The sequence below is a fragment of the Astatotilapia calliptera genome, chromosome 13 (assembly GCF_964374335.1).
Source record: "Astatotilapia calliptera chromosome 13, fAstCal68.1, whole genome shotgun sequence".
In the NCBI taxonomy this organism is placed as follows: Eukaryota; Metazoa; Chordata; class Actinopteri; order Cichliformes; family Cichlidae; genus Astatotilapia; species Astatotilapia calliptera.
This window is the reverse complement of record NC_137434.1, coordinates 25,811,274-25,825,254: the sequence shown is the minus strand read 5'-3', so window position 1 is coordinate 25,825,254 and position 13,981 is coordinate 25,811,274. Positions and strand designations below refer to the sequence as shown.

Genomic DNA, 13,981 nt, shown 5'->3' with positions numbered 1-13,981 from the left:
TCCCACCCTTCCACCCATCTGACCAGATGGACAGACCTATACTTGATGAAAACACCACATTGCCTCTTTTGCTTGTACACTGCGATAATGACCTCGATCAGCCCAGCAGAGGCTCGCTTTTCATTCATAACAGGCTCTGCTCTGTTGATCAGGAAGAATTTCCTACCTTGCCTGCCAAGTTGTTGCCAATTTGCGTCACTACCAAGTGGAAGAAAACAGGCTTGACGGCCGTATTTAAATCTCTCCGAATTCAGGAAGACACATTTGCCGAATAAAAATTGTGAAAGAGAAGTCAACGAAGGGCTATTTATAAGCCGAGCCCTCTGCAGCCGACCAGCTGCTGCGCTTTCACTTCTCCCTTTCACGCAGGACGTGAGCGCTGCAGCAGCGCTGCGATGCTCAGCGGTCGCTCTCTCTGAAAGATAACCCTCATCCACCCTCCCTGCTTTACGGGAAAAAATGGAGCTCTGGCCTGAAATGTGACACAAAATGAAAAAAATAAATCCCAACTCCATCTCTGCAGCGGCGCACAAAGGCCTGCTGTCGAGGGACCACCTCGATCCTGGAGGCTTCCCGCGAAAAGACAGCGACCCAAACTACCTGAAAAGCATCTTACCCGCACCTCCATCTCTGTGCTGTTTGCAGGTCCACGCGTGGCATCATTCCTACCGGCAGCCTCCGCGGCCATGGCAGCAGGGAGGACAGCCGGACCGGCTGGGTCTCTGTAGGAGAGAGAGAATGAGGGAGAGAGGGGGAGAAGGAGAGAGTTAGATAGATGATGAGCTCTGGGAATTTTTAGGTTTAAGTCAGGCGAGCTGTTTGATCTGCTTTCAGCGATTCCACAGATGCACAGAAATGCAGTTTGCAATTTTCTGATCTATTTGGCCAGAATTTGGTGCCAGCTTTAGCTGATGCGGAGCTGCACTAGCCTGTAAGCAGCTGCAGGGGCTCGATTAATAATATATTTTTTAAGAAATAAAAGAATTCACCAGGTTGCTAATATCATTTCATTTGGCATTTCTAACATTAACTGCTGCTGCAAAAGCAACGGAAGTGAAACTAACCGATGGATTCTTGTAATGATGTCGTTCCAAAAATAACCGCTAGGTGGAAGCACAAAAACAAGAGACTTTTAGATGAAACGAGGTCAAGCAGGCGTTTGATCACTGATTGATGAAACTGAATGTGACACAGACACATAAATGACTGTTACGGAATGAAAGAAGGGAAATTTCCCCTGGCTCCTATGTTTGTGTTTCTGGTAGTAGCACAAACTTTGTGTTTTATACAGTTTAGTTTATAATTCCAGTTTTTATTTTCATTATTTTTCACATGTATCTATGATATAGTGACAGACAACCTTAAACACTTTATAAGTTATGGGTGGACACACAGAAGCCCACAAACGGTGCTTTGAACATTAATATCATCAATCAGGATTTTGGACCAGAAGCGTTTATCCCGTATTCTACAGAGAACTGCACAAATTATCAAGGAGGAGGATAACCACTGCACATTCAGACTCATATGAAATGCTTGTGATCATGGTTATGATTTTTCTTCACTGCATCTTCATTAAAATACATGCAAAAATCGAATGTAAATAAAAACCCGTTTGAAACACAAAATTTTCTCACTGATTGCACATTAGAGAAGGAATCAATGACCATGCAATGTCATCGCCCACATAGCTGTTTCCACAAATAATGATTTTTTTTAAAACACTTCAGTTTTTTCCTACATTTCAAGGAACCATGAACAAAATGCTTCTCAGCGCTGACAGCACTGCAAGGCTGGATGTTGGCGCAGCGGGCCCCTTTGTGCAGAAAATTACATGTTCTTCTTTCACTATGTCTTTGACTGAGGCACTGGTTTATATTTGGAGTTGATCACTGGGTGCTACACAGTGGCTGCCTGCTACTCCTAATACATATGATGGGTTTAATGCAATGGAGACAACTTTATCCTTCTCTAAAGAAAGACCTCAGCATTGAAATCATTAAAAATGAGATTTAGATTCAGCTCCTCCTCCATGTTAGTGTCTAATATAAAGAAATGCTTAATGACAGCTAAGAAAAAATGTTGTGGCTTATTTAAAAAGAGTGTGTGTGTGTGTGTGGGGGGGGGGGGGGGGCAACTACGAGTTCAGGACATGAAACCAGACGGCTGATACTATGTACAGATTGTGAAGCGTGCTGTTCTACACTTCGACACCACTGGTTTAAATACACTGCTAAAAAAGGGAACACTTGATCATCGCAGTGTAACACAAAGTCAGTTAAACTTCTATGCTATCACCAGTGTTCTCTTCACACTGAGCCTCTGTGAGTCTGGACAGTTTACGGAGGCTGTGCCAAATGTTAAGATGCCTGTAACTTCATCTGTCATGAGAACAGGGCAAAAGTGGCAGACCTACCAGTTCTGTTTTTTCTCTGGCAAATGCCAGTCAAGCTGGAAGGCACTGGTCTTTGAGCACAGGTCCCACTAAAGGGCATTCAGCCCTCACATGGCCCTCCTGGATTCTGTTTGGCCAGACACGTGTACATTAATAGCCTGCTGGAGGTCATTTTGCAGGATTCTGGCAGTGCTCTTCTTGTTCTTCTTTGCTGGGTAGACACTGTCCATCTCTTCATGTAACAGCCCACCTCCTGGTTTATTCTCCACACTCTTGTACTGTGCTGGGAGACACAGCAAATCTTTTTTGTGATGGCAGGCCTGGATGTGTTTAATTTAGGAAAAACTGAATAAGCTGCTGACATTTGTCTTGTTTTTGCCTCTCCAGTGTATGCATTGTCATTTTCTTTTGCACCAAAGCAGGTGTAAAGGATTCAAAATGGTATGTGCTTCCTAACTGGACAGACTATGTAAACACATCCTGATTTAAATGTGAATAAATGGGATTCTTGAGTTATGTTTTTATGTAATGTAAAATTTTCAGCATAACTTGAAACCATGTTTTGTTTCATATGTCACCATGCAAGTGTCATCAATGTGTGACGTTTCATAAGGCAGGAAGGCCCTCTGGAAAACATGTTGCCCAACCCTGGACTAGAGGCACGAGTAATGCATTGAATAGAGATATATGTAGGATATTTGAGTGTTATTACTGCAGCAATAATAAGAACTAATAACTTGTTAAGGGGTGTTTCAATAGTGCAGGGGTTTATGTACTTGGCTAACAAACAAAAAGTCTCCAGTTTGATCCTGGGAGGAGACACAAATCCTTTGGAAGATATGATGGGACCTGATTATTCAAGACTTTGTATGTAAGGAGAAGGACTTTAAATTCAATGATAGATTCAACAGTGAACCACTAAAGATAAACTAATCTTCGTCTTTCGGATGCTTCCGCTAGGGGTCGTCAAAGCTCCATCTCTACCTAAGCCTAGCATCCTCTTCTGTCGCGCAAGACCTTCTGGAGGCCCTGCTTCCCTACATCCATGAATCTTCTCTGTGATCTTTTTCATTTCTTCGTGCCTTCTGGGTCCATCTTCAAAATCCCTTTTTCAAAATATCCACCATTGCTCCTGTACACATGTCCAAGCTATCTCAGCCTTGCCTATCTAACTTTGTCTCCAAAATGCTCAACCTGAACTGTTCCTCTGATATACTCATTTCTAATTTTGTCTCTCTGTCAAGAAATAAGAAAATCTAGTATAGAAGAAACATGATCTATCTTTCTTAACCCTGTCAGTACTCTCGCTGCAGCGTTTTGGATTAAGGGGAACATCAGTGCATCACTGAAGTCACAGTGCATTGATTTGCTTAGCGTGTAATGCCTTTAAATATCCACAAAGGGGCAGAGTGGACCAGTTTAACTAAACAACAGCCGGGCTAACGATCAGAGATGGGGGTTGAATAGATAGAGAGCATACAGAAAGGACGGAGAGGGTTGCAAAAGTCAATGAACAGACAGTGGGATTGTCCACTTCATTCGGTGAAAAGCAATTATGTCCCAGGCTCACAAGTGAGCAGAAACAGGTCCATTTGTAGCTATTTTTAACTCCCTGACGCCTCTGAGCCCTACAGTATTGTTTAATCATTCCAAAGTATTGAGTGTGCCCACTTTGGCCAATTAGGCCAAAACCCCCCAGTCTGTGTCACAGTCAAACTGGATAAACGACACGCGAGCGCAGTCTCATAAAGTAACCGCTTATTTAAACCAGCTAAAAGTCGTGTCCTGGATTGTTATCCCAACCTAGAAACCCCCCAAAGAATCCAAACAATGCGTTGTCTAATTGGGTGAAGGGTTGGGGGAAATCTGTCTGATTAGCCTTCTCCAACAGACGGGGATTAAGCTTTTGGTCTGTAATTATTATAAAGCATACGTCAGCAGACATCCACCCATTTCAGTGGAGCAGAGGGATCCTGCGAGGTGACTGTGCTCTCTCTCAGGCCAAGTCAGACGCGAGGACCCAAGAATAGGAGCAGTACTGGAGCAGGAACAGGAATATCCTCCTGAGTCAGTGCCACGACGCTGACAAACCACGCTCCCCGGCAGAGCTGCCTCTGCTCCGATAATCAGCATCCTATGCTATTCTGCTCAAGATGGCGGTGCAGGCAGCGGAGAAGGACGGAGTAGTGAGTATTTTGAAGGTTTTCGGGGAACCGATCCGGGGTTACGTGTGTTGGTATTTATTTTCTGTGCATGGGGGCCTGTTAGTTGCGATTTAAGCGCACCGTTAGGTCGATTATCCGGCGCTTATTGTAAATGCGGAGCGCCGGGCGCAGCGCATTCAGAGCGTAGGGCGACTCCTCTTTCATCTGTGGCCGGGGAGGAAATTGGGAAATCCAATACGCTGTGGTGAAATGCACCGGCGGTGTGTGCTCTTCTAGGCCACCCAGCCGGTGCGCATTTCCATCGTAGTGCAAGATGGTGCCAAATGTGGGGCTCATTTATAATAACTCATGGCTCCCGGCAGGAACGCTGATAACAACATGACAGGTCTGCTGCCACCTCGTCATTGTTGTTGCACGCCGCGTACGAGGCCACACTCTTGTGCATATATTGAATGATAGGCCTGTAGCCTCTTGTTGTGCCTTTAACCTCAGCCATGCAAGTTGTATATCCTACCTGACAGAGCGATAAATGATACTTTGCATCCTGTGTCTTTTGTCACTGGTGTTGAAGAATGTGGAAGAAGACCACCTGAATGACTCGCTGGGGAACCCCGGCCTCATCTCACCTGACAAGGAGGATTTATCACGCCTCCTGGTATGAAATATTTAAACGATTTCCCGAGTGTCCTTGTTTGATGCTCGCTCCTGGCTGTGCGTAATAAATTCAATGTGTGCAATGCGTAGACGGTGCCATTCAGCGGGCGCATCCGGGGGGGCATGCGGCCGGGGAAGAAGATAATAGTGATGGGCATCGTGGACCTGGAGCCAGACAGGTAACATAACACCTCACAAAGGCATGCATGCACACACTCTTTATCTGGAGCCATGTTTTTATCTCTGCATATTTAAAACATTCTGATTTACGTCTGCACAGTACACATTCTTTGCTAAAGGATGTTAGAGATGGGATGTTTTGTTTTTGTTTGTTTTTTTGTTCTTAGGCTAGTCAGACTTGCACGGCCACTCGAGGACACACTGAGTAATGTGTAGGCAGCCAGAAAGAACAGTGGCTCCTTAAGTATGCAGAGACAGGGCGTTCCCTCACCAGCAGGGAGAAAAAGGGGGGGATTTTCTTTTTTTTAAAAATTTTTTTAAAAAAGAGAGAGATCCAGTGAAGCAGATTTGTTTGGGTGTGTCCTTACCCTACATGGAAACTTGTGTCAAACTTGGAAGAAACCTCTCGATGACCTCATCTTGTTTAGTGCCTGCTGCTGGGAGGGTTTTCCATGCCAAAGTTCATGTGAATGTCCCAACAGACAGAACAGCTCCAAGGCCTAAACACACAGTCTTTCTTTGTTGCGTCTCATTACTTAGAAACTTGATGCCTGTAACTGTGACCATAAACTTACACCAAGACGCATAACTGTGCAGCAGCAGCAGGGGAGGGTGGATAAACAGAACTAGCAGCAGGGATTATGCATAATTAACTCACAATTGGTGAGAATTGTTCTTACGCAGCAGAATTATGCATCTCATTTATCCCAGATTATCTGATGTGTGCTTTACCACTGCATCCTGCCTGAATACCCGATACCCCGGTTTTGTTTTTTGTTTTTTTTTTCATACCCTCAGCTTTGATGTCAGCCTGACCTGCGGACGTGATTCAGAGAAAGGGGAGCCTCCATTTGATGTGGCCCTGAAACTCACGGCTCGTTTCACTGACCGTCAGTTCCTTCGCAGCGCTCGGGTTTCTGGGAAATGGACAGAGGAGGAGGCGTCCACTGTGTATTTTCCCTTCATCCCTGATCAGCCTTTTAGGGTAAAAAAATCCCTTTTCTCACATCAAATAATTCTGGGTAATCCCCAGCAGTCGACTGTAGCAGAGATATTTTCAGAATTAGTTATGTGAGATTATCTGCGCAGCATGATAATGGAACACAAACAGGAAATGTTGTCCATGCTTCATCATATTGTAATGTAAATAGAGCCTGTACCCCATATAGTGGCCTGTTTACTGTGTTAGGACCACATCAGCTGTTGTGGTGTGCTGAATGAGTTGGAGTTGGAGGGTGGAGGGGGTTGAGCAGCAGGGCATATGCATGATGAGTAATCTCATAACACCCGAGGACTTGTTAGCTCTTTAATGTCATATTCTGCTCCAATAAGTCTGCACATGAATAACACACATGGTGTACAGCTAAAAATATACAATAGTGGCAATGGAGCGAAGAACAAAGCATGAAGTTTCTCGAGATGTTTTCAGGACACTGAATGAAGTTGTTCTTTCTCCAGTGTAGCCGAAGGTCTGTTTAAAGTGCCAAGTTCACGACACCCACACGTCACCGTGAAATGCACCATAACATTTGCTGCAGTGTTGGCAGCTCTGTGAAATCCATATAGAGGTTATACTTGAGGAGCTGGAGGCTAAAAGACGGCAAATGCCCAAAGCAACTGGGTCGGTAATTTGTGTACTTGTAACCATCTCTATTGCGTAATGTCTCGAAATGTTCAGGACTCTAGTGCATGTGTACAAATTTAGTAAAAATTTATTTTGGCACTGATTGCTGGAGCTATTTTTATTTATCTTGCATAGTGATTGTGACGTGATCTGCTTGAGAAGGAGGTCCAAAGTCTCTTACAGGTGCGCACTGCAGCTGAGTTTGGTTCACTGTCAAAACCAGTGCATATGATTAATCTCCTTTGCAAACTTAAACAATTCAGTAACCCCTTGCTATCCTTTTGATGGGGTACATTATAGTCCTGGAAGAGACCACTCCACCATAAGTTTATGGATTTACAGTGATCCTTACTTCTAAGGAGACACACACAATGTGAGCAAAATTATTCCAACATCATAACAGAGCCACTGGATCCCCTAATTGCTGGGGTCAAAGTAAAGTAAAGTGTGCGTGTTAGTCCCCATAGGGAAATAGTTCCTCTGCATTTAACCCATTCACCCAGTGAAGCAGTGGGCAGCCGCCAGTGCAGCGCCCGGGGAGCAGTGTGTAGGGACGGTACCTTGCTCAGGGGTACCTCAGGGTAGCCGTTCAGTGGAGTCGAACCCCCGACCTTCCGATCATGGGGCTACCACTCTACCTACTGAGCTATCCCTGCCCCAGTCAAGGGTTTTTGCTTAGTGTGTTTTCCAGTCTGATATCTTTAAAACTCAGCTGTGGATGCATGAGAATTTTTACAAAGAGAAACTCTTTCTGTTTTTTAAGAATGCGAAATATGCATATGCAGACACAACAACTTAAGTTATTTTTAGAGGTGAACCCTGCATCTGGTTGTTGAATGTCAGCTCTCTGATAAAGTGTCATTGTTTGTGGTTGCAGCGTGACTGAGCAGGTCGGCACAGTCATGACTCTGTCAAAAGCTGGAGGCTGGAGATTAAGTCTGCCATGCAGAATGTTTAAAACAAACTCCCTCCTGAATCCAGGGGCATGTGGAGAGACACATGATGTGCTGTGGTCTCAGAGCAGGATGGTTTGTTTCTGCTGCTTCATCTAAAACATTCTGCCTTGAGTTGTTTGACGGTTTCTTTTTTTTTTTAAATTCCCCCCCACTGGCATAAACCACGCGGAGGTGTTTATGCAGTTACATTTTTGTTGTCGGTTTGTTAGGATTCAGTGTGTACACGTACAAACAAGAGAAGAAAATGAGAGCGAGGCTTAGCTCTAGCCTACTTATTCAATAACGTTTTGGGAGCTTTAAATGTTTTAACATCAACTAAAATAGCTGATAGTCATCCTCAGTGTAAGGGGTCATTTGGTCTTTCTCTTTACAAGCGGTTGTCTTTATCATGCACCCTAACCAAGGAAGAAAAAATGACAGATTAGCTTGGGTAAAAGACCGAAAGTTGAGGCACACAACGATGTGTGCCGCTGGTAAAGTTTCTGAGCTGCCTTTCCTCATAACAAGCATCCGTCAACGTTTTCTCCATTTAAAGCAATGCAATATCAGGGATTGTAACATCTAGTCCTTTACTGAATCTATTTTGTAATTGTTTACTCAAATTGAAACTGCACAAATAATATTTTTATATTAACGAGCAGAGAAAGAAATGGTTGTATAAAGTGAGATGCGTCCCTTCAGCTCATGAGGTGATTGTGTGTAACTCTGACACAGCTTTTTCCACCCACCCAATTTCTTCTGCTTATTGTGACTGTATGGAATGAGTGTGTTCCGTCTCTACTTGTCATGAAGTCAAAAGCGGTTAAAGTGCGGTATTTTCTTTCCACCTTTTGCCTAACTGTCTTTTTCTCCATGTCTTTCTTCCTTCTGCAGATTGAGATCCACTGCGAGCACCAGAGGTTCCGGATATTCGTGGATGGACACCAGCTCTTTGACTTTTATCACAAAGTAAAATCTTTGCCCTCTATCGACACAGTACGAATACAAGGAGACCTACAGATTACCAAGCTTGGTTAACTTGCCCTCTGACCAATTCCCGCTCCGCAAGTCGTGTGTGTGAAGCAAGGACTTGATCACACATGACCACACACACACACGTGCGCCTGTTACATCATCATCCATAGCCCATCGTACAGCACTGCATCAGCATAGTAACTGGATCAAAGTTTTTCTGCTTTGCTGTTTCTTCTTCTTCCTCTTCTTTATGTTGAACCAGGATCTGATGTGATGGTGCTTTGTGGGTGAATGTGTTTGATCCATTTTTCAGGTATTTTTCCCTTGTAGCCCCAGTTTTTAGATCAGCGAACTTGTAGCTTATTTATAGGACATTCCACTTTTATGTCGAATCCTTTAGGGAATTTGAGATGGAGGCAGGTGTGGAGGTTTGAAAAAACCAGTTAGATAAAAATATCTGACAATTAGCAGCTAAAGTGAAAGTTAAGTGTTGCTCATGGATAGAACAAAATCAAAAACTTAAACTCAATTCAACTCACTTTGTTTAAACATACAAGCGTCCTCTTAAATCTTTTGCTGACCAAGCAACGTGAACAAATGTGCAGTAAAACTCAGACAGGCCAGAGCAGTGTTCCCAAATCAGGCGGATACATCATGTTATGCGAGATGCAACTGGTTTCAATTCAAATATACCTGGACATATATGTATATTTGATATGCTTTAGTTAGATTGAGCTCAGCACAGCTGGATGTGTAACTATTTCAAAAACTCATCTGAGCACAACACAAGACAGCATAGCGGCCTGTTTTCTCTCTGCTGATGTATATCCAACTCTGCTGGCACTCCTCTGCATCCCTTGGGTTTATTCCAGTTGTCATGGTAACACGTCGCAGCCTCATTGACCTAAATACTCAAAAATGAGGATTATATCATGACAAGATGTAGCATCCCATGCTTAACACAGCGTGTCTGGGTAGTTTGCACTTTTCTTTTTTTTTTTTCTTCTTTTTTTTAACTACAGCCACTCTCCTGTCAGTAGATTGCGCTATAGAGGCAGTAGAGCTGCAGAGAAATGTTATTTAAAATTTGACTTCTGCTCCTTTTTTCTTTTGCAAGCCTCATCAGAGTTGAACACTAAAATAAGATAGAAGTTTTACTCCTTATATGAAGAAGAAACCGTGCTGTCATCGAGGTCACAGGTTCAGCCGGGTGCAGGTTCAGTCACACATTTTGGAGTCAGGGGTCAGATCCTGGGGGTACTTTGAATGTATAGGGTTGATGTTTTTTTGTTTATCTTTTTTTTTTTTTTTTTTTCTTTTTTTTTTCTCTTTAATAGTAGCATAGAAGATATAGTGATGCACAGATTAATTTCTCAATGTCACAGTTTTTGGTGGTATGGCTGGTGCTGTTTTAGTCCATTATAGGTCTTGTGTGTCTCATGGCTTTTTAAAAAAAGAAAAAGGTTTTCCTGAATCATTCCTCATCGGCATCTTGCCCACACTGATGCAGTCTCATCCTTTCCTAGCGCTGCAGGCTGTGTTTTAGAAGTGTAACTAACACAAATGTCTGGTCTCTTATGCGTTGTTTTCTTTATGACAGTTTCCTTCACTGGGGCAGGGAGCAAGTTCTAAAAAATATAGAGAAGAGATCTTCAAGTTAAACCCACAAGTATTGTGTGTATGAAATCTTAAGGTGCTCTGTTTACACTCTTCCAGTATCAACGTTGATTATGCGTTATCAGGTTTTTGGGGTTTTTTTCCATACTCTAGAAAGATGTAAAAACTCACTGCAGACATTAAAAGGTACTTTTTTTTTCTGTTTATGCATTTGTGTTTTTTGGCACAACTTCACCTACTTCTAATATGCAGGTAGGAGAAGGAAAAGTGAGGAAGACAAAGCTCTTGCAAAAAGCTGGCCAGATTTGTTCTAGACAAATGGCTTAGGGCAGCAATAAAGTTTCTTTGTTGCTGAAGCCTTGACCTCTTTAAAGGGTTTTATAAGAAAAATGATTTAAGTTTAAGTTATGTTCATGGGTCAGTTATTAGCCTGAATATATTTGCCAAGTTGTGAAAAATCCCTTTTGTGTGTAATTAAAATTGTATTTATTAAAAGTTGGTAAACGGTTATTACCAGTCCCACTTTTAGAAATGTTAATAAATCATTAAAGTTTCCTGGGTTTCTAAAGATGCATTAAAGCTGAAATTATAAACGTTGATAAGCTGTTCATGAATAATAGATACACTCTGGTGCAGATGCCCTGCAGCTGTTTCCCAGACACTTAAAAGAACAAGGCACGTGTCATTTCACATGAAGGGTTAGCCAAGGGGGTTTTTCACAACTGAAACGTTTCCTGAAACTGCTCATAAATGTGATTTGTTACACATTTATAACACGTTAGGGGGTGTAACAGAAACCAAAGTCATGATACAAATAGTACATTTTGAAGGTCATTCAGGTACAGAAGTATCATGCATCACAATAATGGAAAAATGGAATGGCGTACGCTGTTTTTCTAGAATTATTACATTGTTAGAAATCATTAAACTATTCAATAGAAATTCACAGAATAAATGATCGCAACTTGTAAATGTTGGAAAGCGGCGCTGCTGGTTCTGTTTATGACAGTAAAACCTAAACCAGGTTTCATGAGCCTGTTTGATCCCTTTTGAGGACTTTTTTTTTAGCAGTTTGACACTGAAGAAGTGAACAGCAGTTGCCTGCACAAAACTGCTCAGACATTTTGACATTTTCACCCTCACATATTCTGTGTTTATCATAAGCCAATGATGGTTTTTGGATCGAATTTTTGCTGCTGTAAAATTGGAGTAAGCCATGAATGAGGCTTCCTTTGTGGGCAAACTCTAAGGAAACTTCTTCATTACCTGTGGGCAGCGTTTGTCAAAATGCAGAAAGGCTGCTTTCTATACATGCATGAGTATTTGCTAGTTCCTTTGATATAGCAATAACATCGCTGCTCCTAGAGCTGACTCTAAGCTTCTTTTTGCCTGGTTGGTCAGACAGCGTCTTCCTGAGTTCCTCGTTTTACCCAAATTTATTCTGGACACAAACGAGCGTGGTACTGAGAATTGCAGTGTAACGGATAGGTGTGTGTGAATCATTCTTACTTTAGTATTACAAGGGCAAATGTGTCCAAATAACATGTAATTATGCTGATTGGGCATGTTGTTGGATGCTATTGGTATTCTGGTGACCATATTTAGTAACAGTTTACTGTAATAATGTTGATATAGTCCATGGAAGTATGTTTGAGTGATGTAAAAACAAGATGTGTGTTGAAGGGTGATGCAGGTTCATGTTTTGGGTCTTCAGTTTACTGTGTTGACAGCAGCAGGAGGTACGGGGGAGGGAGAGGAACAATTCAAGGCTTCCTGTGCTCATTCCAGGGAGCTCTTTATATGTGTGCAGAGCTGAGCTGGGAGTCTGTTTGGCTCAGCATAGTGTACACTTGAACTCTGCCATTAGCAAATTGTTTCTGGAACTGCTGTGTTTTTTTCCAGCTGAGCGCAGTTTGTTTTCCTCTAGGTTTTTAGATGTGGTGCAGGTACAGGATAAGCTTGTGGGGTACTTACCTATTTTGTACTGTTGCACTTTAAAAAAATTGCAAAACTCACAGCGAGAAGAAAACAGTTAAAGCATTTTTACTGTTAAATATGCAGGCCTCTTTTTCTGATCTCCTAATGATCCCACATCTTTTGAAGAACAACCTTGGGAAATCATAATTTATTGCTCTTTGTAACTCTTATTTTATTTTCTCTGCAACACTTTAAAAATGTAACTGAAAAGCTGAATGTCATTTTCTGGCTGATTGTAATCTAATGGTAACCCAGGTGAAATTACTGTCCACAATCACCCCAGTTATTTAGGACCTGCCCTTTTATACCCATTCAGTGAAGTAAATCTTTACACTCTTCCTACCCTTAAAATCCAGCAAGTCTGATGTAAGAGAAGGAGTGTTTGTTTTTGTTTTTTACCCATGTCTGTCTGTTTGTTACCCTCCTTTCGGACTTTGGATGTACGTGGACTCAGGGTTTTTATTTTTGAAGAAAACACATGAAAGCATTTGTTGTGCATGTAAGCTAGTACCTGGCAATTTGGAAAGACGACAGATTGACGTACCAACTATGTATTGCCAGTTTCTGTTTCAGTCAAGCATGCGGTTTTATTTCTTTTTGCCATCTATCCACTGTCTGTTCTTTTGGGCTGTATTTTTTTATGGCCTAATGTGGACTCGAGTATTGAATTAAAATCATTTCCCCATGAGTTTCACCAGGTTAAAGAGCGGTTTTCTAAAAGGTGCTAAAATGACTTCATGGTGTTCATTGAGTAGAAGTAGGCTGATGTGTTGCTGATGTGTTTGTGCGGTTGATCATGTTATCATTTGTATTTATTACACCATAACCAGCAGCTTTGTGTGTGGTAAAGATATCCTGACTGTATAGCTAACGTTTTGCTGTTTATATGAAGGCGCGTTGAAAAGCTGAGTCTTTTATAATAATGAAAGTGTTTTCTTTGGCTCTGGGTTCTGATGTGTACAAATATTACAAATGATATGGAAAAAGAGTATTGTCTTAAACTGCAACCTTTCCCATTTCCAGATGCTTTTCTTTTAACTGCACAACAGTTTCCTGTCATTGTTTTCAAGGATGTACTGAGTCGGAGGATCACTCGTGTGCCGGCTGCAGTAACTTTGATCTCCCTGATACTCTTTCATCTCACGCATCATGTTGGCTGTTTGATCTGCTAAAAACAGGAGCACTTGTAATTACCACATGATGTCACATTCCCGAAATAAATAGAGTTGACTGTAAACTTTGTGAGAATGTGCACACGGCCAGTGTTTAGATGAACACAATACATGCTCCAAATGTTTTCCCCCCTCTATGCTTTTGTAAAAACAGCTCCTTTGCAAACCAATAAACTTCTTACGTTGAGTTTTTTCTTCTGATCACTTTTTGTGTTAAATAATTTTGAAGGTTATAGATGCATATCGATGAGGAGATTGATGATATATATTAGTCTCCTGTGTTTGTG

General features: G+C 42.1%; 2 protein-coding genes across 5 annotated transcripts in view; one reads left to right on the top strand and one right to left on the bottom strand.

Annotated features, from left to right (window-relative positions):
* Window positions 1-1,061, bottom strand: part of abch1 (ATP-binding cassette, sub-family H, member 1) — a 30,972-nt gene extending 29,911 nt beyond the window's left edge. Inside the window, exon 1 of one of the 3 annotated variants that reach the window (XM_026189527.2) lies at window positions 617-1,061. In XM_026189527.2, coding sequence (XP_026045312.1) covers window positions 617-688 — 72 coding nt within the window. In that variant the 5' untranslated portion in view covers window positions 689-1,061. Of the gene's footprint in view, window positions 1-166; window positions 307-616 lie in introns of those variants that run through there. The other 2 variants (XM_026189526.2, XM_026189529.2) reach the window with 2 other exon arrangements.
* Window positions 1,062-4,403: 3,342 nt separating this feature from the next.
* On the top strand, window positions 4,404-10,252 carry lgalslb (lectin, galactoside-binding-like b). 2 transcript variants are annotated; one of them, XM_026189530.2, is made up of 5 exons: window positions 4,404-4,581; window positions 5,132-5,215; window positions 5,305-5,393; window positions 6,193-6,379; window positions 8,848-10,252. In XM_026189530.2, the coding sequence occupies exons 1-5, from the start codon at window positions 4,549-4,551 to the stop codon at window positions 8,989-8,991; spliced, it is 537 nt and encodes a 178-aa protein (XP_026045315.2). In that variant the 5' UTR covers window positions 4,404-4,548; the 3' UTR covers window positions 8,992-10,252. The 2 variants fall into 2 exon arrangements, with proteins under 2 accessions (XP_026045315.2, XP_080144259.1); XM_080288133.1 differs by having other exon boundaries at window positions 4,404-4,584; window positions 5,126-5,215.
* Window positions 10,253-13,981: the final 3,729 nt, after the last annotated feature.